General features: G+C 35.7%; 1 protein-coding gene across 5 annotated transcripts; it reads left to right on the forward strand.

Moving 5' to 3' along the window:
- The first annotated feature begins 290 nt into the window (after positions 1–290).
- Positions 291–7,319, forward strand: LOC149814668 (putative ubiquitin-conjugating enzyme E2 38). Of its 5 annotated transcripts, none has more exons than XM_089989473.1 (8): positions 291–463; positions 593–686; positions 3,640–3,801; positions 3,918–4,364; positions 4,441–4,516; positions 5,776–5,915; positions 6,021–6,338; positions 6,749–7,319. In XM_089989473.1, exons 1-8 carry the CDS (start codon positions 420–422, stop codon positions 7,034–7,036), a joined length of 1,569 nt encoding a protein of 522 aa, XP_089845599.1. In that variant the 5' UTR covers positions 291–419; the 3' UTR covers positions 7,037–7,319. The 5 variants fall into 5 exon arrangements, with proteins under 5 accessions (XP_089845599.1, XP_089845603.1, XP_089845600.1 ...); XM_089989477.1 differs by having other exon boundaries at positions 4,462–4,516; XM_089989474.1 differs by having other exon boundaries at positions 3,643–3,801.
- Positions 7,320–7,694: the final 375 nt, after the last annotated feature.

Genomic DNA, 7,694 nt, shown 5'->3' on the forward strand with positions numbered 1-7,694 from the left:
GAGAATTTTTCCCCCCGACAATCCCGAAGAGGAATCTGGCAATTAGTTACTCATGCGGGTTTAGGTACACCTGATGGGTCGGATACCGGATCCGTCGACAGCCAGAGAGAGACAGATAAAGGGTGGCGTTCTCAGTATTTCCGGTTTGATTCTGGGGCAAATCCGAGATCCTTTTCCCAGCTAATAATCTTCCCAGCAATTTCCCAAATTCTCCTTTATCTCTCTCTCTAAAACCCTACTTTTCTCCTTCCCCTCCTTTTATACTCATTTGCTACGTCCGTCTTCTTCCTCCCCATCATTTAATATTTTAGAATACTATTTTTCTTCTCTCTAGGTCGGCTCTCCCCTCCAGGAGCCGGCTCCGAAGCCACGTCAACTCTCCTTTTCTCCTTTTCGTCTTCTATCCGTGCCGGCTCGCCATGGACCGCAAGCGCGCCTGCAACTCTGCACTCTCCAAGTTAGCGTAAAACTCCCACCTCAAATCAATTTTTTTTTATTTTTATTTTTTCCTTCGAAATCTGAAATTTCGGGCGTCCCCCATTTCTCCTTCTGATCAATCTCGTTCTGCCTTTTCTTTCGTTTGTTTTCTCAGAGATTCCTTCGTGGGTACGTCCGCCTCTTCCTCCTCGTCGCTCGACTTGTTCGTCATCGACGACGCCAACCATGAGAAACGGAAGAAGAAGCAAGTGAGAATCCATCGTTCTCTCCTTTGCATGCGATCCTTTTCTCTTGGTCGTTGGGTTTCGAACCAGACGAATGGTGTTGTTCGTCGAGTTCTGGGTCTTTGGTTGTTGGGGACGATCGCGTTGTTCTCATCGATCTTTTTCCCGGTCTCTTTTCGTGATTTTGTCAATTGGGTTTTGCTTAGTTTTGGGAGAAAAACGTTTTTCAGATGTGTATTTTGATTGCAATATTGTGTTTTTTCTTTTCCCTAACTTTTCTTTCTTTTGTTTGGCTTGTTTTTCTGCAAAATAATGACCATTTTTTGGCCTTTGTGGTGTTATTTCAACTTTTTAGCTTTTTGTTGTGTAGTGAATTGGTGGGGTCCTTTTTTTGCATATTTTTAATTGGTTTTTATTTCATCTTTTCCAAAATTTTGGTGTTTTTTGGGGAAGCGTCCCTAGGATTTATATTGGTATTTGTGATTCTTGATTCCTTGTAAGATTGGGTTGAGTTGAGCGCATGTGCTAAATTTTCTTGTTTTTTTTTTCTTTTATTAGATCAAAGTGGCGATTTTGATTGTCGTGAGAATGGGATTTTAGTTTAGTTGATTGGATTTTTTTTCTTTTGAATCTCTGTGTTTGATTCTGTCTATGATTTCATTTTTCACGTTCTTTTGAATTGCATTCATTTACTTCGGACACTGTTTGCACTAAAGTATATATTTTTTTGGTTAGTGTTGTTTTGTGCACCAACTGTTTGGTTATTCATGAAAGTGAATATGTTGCTCTTTTTGCCTCATTTTGTTTTTTTTTAGCGTATGTTTTATGACATTATCTTCGTTCAAAGTGAACACTGTTGGAAACAATGGCTGTGCTGCACTGTTTCTCTTCTAATGATCAATTTGTTTATTCATTTAGTTTCTGTTCTTGAGCTTTACAGAAGATTCTAATCATGCCAATTGTTCCGAAGAGCATTCTCCATGTTTTTTATTTCTTGATGAAATAATAACATTGGGAGGTGCAGCCGAGAACGTCCAACTGTCTGAGCTTCAAATGATGCTTATACTGGAATGTAGTTGAAAAGAAAACTGCCTTTCAATTTCAAAACCAATGGATGTCAAAGAGGGGAACCATCAATTTCCAACTGTTATGTACTATTGATCTATGTAGTCAAAAGCCCCGACTGACTAGTTGGTCAGACATAAGTAAAATGCTTAGTCTTTGCAATTCCTAGGTGGGTACCTTAAAAGGTACCAATTTTACCGACTAAGGCGCCTAGTCGGCAACTAAGCTGCCTCCGCCTAGGCAACAGGGTGGTTTAGCCATTTATTATTCTTATATATATTGTTATTTTTTGGTTTATAAGTGTGTGTGTTTGTGTGATTTGTTCTGTGAAATCATGAAAACTTGCTTAGTTATTATAGTTATGTATATATGTGCGGGTGTGCTACTTTGCTTTTGGGATTCTTTTGTGAAACGTTGAAAGCATGCACAGTTAATTTTAATTGATTATGTTTTTTATATATGTGTGTGTTTGTTTCTGATGAATTTTCTATAAAATCCTGAAAGCATGTTTAGTATTATGAATTACGTAATATGTTATTTATATATGTATGTGTTATTGTGCTTCTGTAAAAGGCTGAAAGCATATTTTGTTGATTATACTGAATATGTTATGAATAATTGAATATATATATATTTGTGTGTGTGTGTGTGTACAATTATATATATGTATATTCTGGTTATGTATATTATATATTTTGTGAAAGCATATGTAATTTTGTACTTGTGTAATGAAAACATCTTATTAGTAAAAGAATTAAACAGATTTTTATGTATTTTTTTGTGTACTTTTTTATATTTTAATTGGGATACCGACTAGTCCCTCCTAGTCCTTGACTAGCTCTTTTGACCACATGGCTATTGATCCAGTAAAGAGTTCAAAATTTTTAATGAAGAAATAGTGATAAAGCTAATAATAAAAATTTAAAAGAGCAAAAAGATGCAATTGTACTAGGAATGATGAAATGAAAACACAAACTATCTCAGAAAACTAAGATGATAATAGTTGGGAGAAACCTTCATGTGCTAGTTTTAGAAGCTAACTGCCTGGGTAGTTGAAGAATCAAACACTTGCTGATTTTCAGCTGTATTGGATTGTAAATTGGAGCTTGTGACTGTCATCATCTTGGTGGTTTTTCAGTAGAACAAGACTGAACGATCTTGAAAGTTGATATGTAGATAAAGGGTTGAGATTAATATGAACAGGACAGGTAGGCAACAGGTAGAGAGATAAGATTTTCATATGAGCATAACAGCTTGGCAACTCATTTGGATAACCCACCTGATTGGGCTGAAAATCACGTATAAAATTGCAAGCTTACTCCTCTCTCTAAACACCCCAAAGTAATAAGCTGAATGTGTACAGGGAATAACATATTCTGTGTAAAAAAGAGGAAAAATGAAAAGAAAACAGTCGGATGGTTAAATAAACAGAAGTGCTAATTATTCCTATTAGAAAAATGTATTTTTGTGATTATGCTACTTGTTAATAAAAAACTACTAATGCTATATGAATTTTGTAGTTAATTTATTATTTTGTAGGGGCACACAATTTTTTTTCTTAGGGTTAAAATCTACTAAAGGCTTCAGAATCATGCTTAAGTTGATAAGTCCATATCTGTCGAAACTTTTAATGTGTGCCTATATAGTTTGAGCAACTGCATTTATTCGTCACATGTCTCTTTTTTTGACAATTTAACTGCAAAGGTTTTTCAATCTAAACTTAATTAGAGGGTTTCACTTGATCTTTCATTTCTTTTTCTTCTTTTTCATCAGCTTATTAATTTAACTTGTAGCCTGGTAATTATTTTGAGCTAATTAACAACAAATATCTATTCCACTCTTTTTTTTTCTTTGCTTTTTTCAAAATCACATACCTTAAGAAGTATTTATGTGGGACGTAAATATACATAAGCAGGGTGCACCTGGAGCCTTCATCATTTCTCCACATGAGGTTATTCAAATTGATGAAGATGATGATATGCCTCAAAACGCAACCATAATTGAAGGGAGCAGTAAGGTTTTGATGGTTCAAGGAAAGGATGGACCTGTGATGTTTGCTGATGGTGCAGAGGAGGTGAGATCTGATTTTTTCATGTTTCTGCATTGTCAAGGATGTTGGCCTGCTTCCTTTGATTAATTTTACAGTCGCTAGAAGAAACAAGTGCAATTCTAATTATGTTGGTTTTCCAGAGCCATTCAATGCAACAATCAGAGGGTTCATTTGGAAAAGCTGAAGCTCTTCTTATTAATCCCAATGACTTGTCATATCTGTATATGAATGATGGTCCAGGACCCATGGGCAGTTCACCAACAAGCACAATCTCAAATAATTCTGATGACTTTTATGAATACATGGATGTTGAAGGAGATGATGAGGTTGCATATATTCCAGATGATGATTCTTTCTCTCCTTGGACAGATGATATTTTTGCACATGAGCCTGATCCAAGCTCTAAAGCAGGACCGAGCCAACCAGTTCCTGTGATTGAGGATATTGAGAGAAAAACCCAGAAATTTAAAGAATTCAAGCAATTTGATACTGTCATTGATCATTCAGATCATCACTTTATCAAAATACAGCAGCCAGTCAACACCTATTTTTATAATATTCCTTCTACAGAGAAGCCACCTCCTCAGGTAAGCAAGGAACTTATGTTTGTTCTCCTTTTGCCTCTTAAAATTGAGACGATTGTCTAAATTTACTTAATCTCAGTCACGGCAAATGTCATCAAAGGAACACACAAAATATATACAGCATGAGTGGAGCATCTTGGAGAAGGATTTGCCAGGTGTTTTTCTTTTCACCTTTGTGTGAAATGGTCATAACTGATTTTAAACATTTTAATGTGTTGTAGCAAGTGATTTCATTCTCAGGGGTTTTCTCTTGTTGATGTATGGCTCGTGAGTGAAGGATCCCAATTATAAATGGTGATTTAGGTTTCGTAAAGTTTAAGAGAAATTATACAATTAAGTAGGTTAATTTAATGGTTAATGTAGGAACAGTCCAAGCCCTCATTCTTCCCTAAAATTAGATGGGTTCTCTCTCCCTGTCTGTTGTGTACATTACATTCTAGAAAGTAGAAATATGTTAACACCTAATCAAATAGAAAATTTGAATGGTACTACAAGCAAAAGGGTTTTCACCCCTCTTAAAATTCTTACAAAGCAAACCAAGTTTGCACCGGACTTTAATTGGTGTTGTATGCATGTGGCATTGTCCATATGTCTCAACATGATTTATTATCATGTCTTTTGCACATGTCCTAACCATAGTCACAAATATCGGCATCGGCTATATCTTGGCGACACTATTTCTTGTGATATTATAGGTTAGGTGATAAATCTCGGGAAAGTCTCTGTGCTCAAAATTTTTTAAAAATATGAAGATAACAAAAGTAAGAAAATGTCATGTTTAGACAGTAAGATACATATATATTATATAATAAGGGAAATAAGTAAAAAATGTAAAAGAAAGAAAAAAAACATATTTAGAATGTAGAAAATAAATAAAAAACAGTAAACATAATTTATTATATAATGATATTATCACGAGAATATCACATTCTCGTGATAATATCACAATATAATTAAATTGGATATATTTTCAGAATATTGCAACATTTTACTATAATATCATTCACTGAAAATACACTTCTAATATCACGTTATTTTGAAAATATCACCAATATCTGTGACTGCGGTCTTAACTTGTTCCAATACCTATAACCTAGTAACATAGTTAAGGAAATAATTCAGCAAGAATCAAATGAAATTAGATGATTTATAGCTTAATCCTCCATATGTTAGTTCAACTCGGCTGAACTTTGGCAATTCTTGTGACTGGTTCTGACAGTCATCAGTAATTTTCACCAGCTTGGTGTTAATATATGAGAAGACACTAACATTAATGTTACATTAGCATCACTGAGATTTTTTTATGCTTGCACTCAAATGCAAGGACATTTGCTGTGTTTAATGTCATTACTGATTATTTTTATATGCTTGGGGCAATCTTATTTTTCTGAGTTACTACTTTTTAATTCCGCAGATACAATATATGTTAGAGTTTATGAAGAAAGGATGGATCTTTTGAGGGCTGCCATTGTAGGGGCAGCTGGAACTCCATACCATGATGGTCTCTTCTTCTTTGACATCTCTTTTCCACAAGATTATCCACACAGCCCACCGGTTAGTATTTGTTGATGGGATCTTCTTGCATCTGTGCTTCTTTTTGGTACTGCTAAATGCGATACAATTAAATGGTTAACAGTTTGTGTATTGATTTTTATATAGTTGGTTCACTATTACTCCTTTGGCCACCGAATAAATCCGAACTTGTATAATTGTGGCAAAGTCTGCCTTAGCCTTTTGAACACTTGGCATGGAAGCCGTGCTAACAGTGAGACATGGATACCGATGAAATCCACCATTCTTCAAGTTTTGGTTTCCATCCAAGCTCTAGTATTGAATGCTAAACCTTATTTTAATGAGCCTGGATACGAGAAGTCAGCAGGCAAAGAAGAGGGTGAAAGACATGCGAGGTCCTACAATGAGAACACTTTCATTTTATCTGTGAAGTCTATGTTGCACCTGTTACGCAATCCACCAAAGGTAGGACCTGATCCACATAAATGTTTGTCTACGGTTTACTGAATTTTTTGGAAGTTTTACTTAATAATCTGGGGCAAATATTTGAGTAATTGTAGATAGAATTATGTGCTTGGGAATTTCCCCTGGCTTGAGTCCTATAAGATCTAGGTAGCTGAATGGTTCTCAGGAGAATAGTGACATGTGAGTTGGCCTGCTACCAATCTATGCTAGCATTTGGAGCAACTTGATGGGTTGCCTCTAGGTCCTGGCATGTGTCAATCGTTCTGTTATTTGGGATCTTTCCAAGCCTAGAAGAAGCTAGGCATTATCTAAGTTCTTCTCACTGATTTCTCGAAGCTTCTCTTTCAAGGTTGACAACATGATGTGGATTGAATTTCTCATCCATCTTTTTTTTAATTAATCTTTCACAGCATTTTGAATCATTTGTGGCGGGACATTTCTGTGTGTGTGCCCCACGTATTCTGGAAGCATGTCAAGCATACATGGGAGGTGCTCAGGTTGGTTGTCTTGCTGTAGGCGGAGTGCAGGATGTGGATCAGGGGGACAAAAGTTGCTCTAAAAGTTTCAAGGACTCTCTTGCACAACTTTTCCCAAAACTAGTGACAGCATTTACTGATAACGGGATCGATTGCCAGAAATTTGTTCCAAAGCCAAAAGAACCACGTGAACGAAAACTCATAGTTAAAGTTTGGGACTGATTTTAGCTATTTGCAGATAGCATTATCATATTACATAGTACATAACCTTCACTTTCATCTTTGTCTCCATTGGATGCAATGAATGACCTACCGCTGGTACAGCTGCTTATGTCTTTTGGAATCTTACACTGTAAAATGTAAATACGGTGCAGATATGGTCGCACTGATGTTCATAGTCATTAAATAGGAGTTTTTGGCAATAAAGTGGTTGAAACAAATGTTAATTCCTAAGATTTGTCATGAATTGGTTATTTTACTGTAGATATTCCTTTCTGTTTATGAATTTCAACTTGTAAGGTCTCTTTTTTTCCCCTCTTTTCTGCAAGAACGAAATGGATTTAGTTGGGAGTTACTATCACTGAATATATCATGAAGGTTGTCGTTGAAGCCAGGAAAACAAAGAATTGTTGCTCGCACCTTGAATTCAAAGAGTTGATATTGTTTATGGATTTCTAGCTTGATTTAGTGTTATTTTGTAGTGTAGGAAAAGATGGATTAAGGTGACACCTTGTTTCTAGAGAGAGGTTTGTATAAAAAACTTGACAGGAATAGGCTCTGCAACTTTAGCATGATGCCACTATTGGTCCTAAATTGTGTTTTGCTCCCTATATATTTTTGAGTTACTATTGTTTGAAAATGGCAGTAATGTTTCTAGAGA

The sequence above is a fragment of the Nuphar pumila genome, chromosome 15, assembly GCF_984573655.1.
Source record: "Nuphar pumila chromosome 15, dmNupPumi1.hap1.1, whole genome shotgun sequence".
NCBI lineage: Eukaryota > Viridiplantae > Streptophyta > Magnoliopsida > Nymphaeales > Nymphaeaceae > Nuphar > Nuphar pumila.

Excerpts from the sequence above, each read along its gene's own strand:
- LOC149814668 (XM_089989473.1), top strand. The coding sequence starts at position 420 with ATGGACCGCAAGCGCGCCTGCAACTCTGCACTCTCCAAGTTAGC. Across the intron at positions 464-592 it reads TCTGCACTCTCCAAGTTAGC|AGATTCCTTCGTGGGTACGT; the intron begins GTAAAACTCCCA and ends TTGTTTTCTCAG. Across the intron at positions 5,916-6,020 it reads ATTATCCACACAGCCCACCG|TTGGTTCACTATTACTCCTT; the intron begins GTTAGTATTTGT and ends ATTTTTATATAG.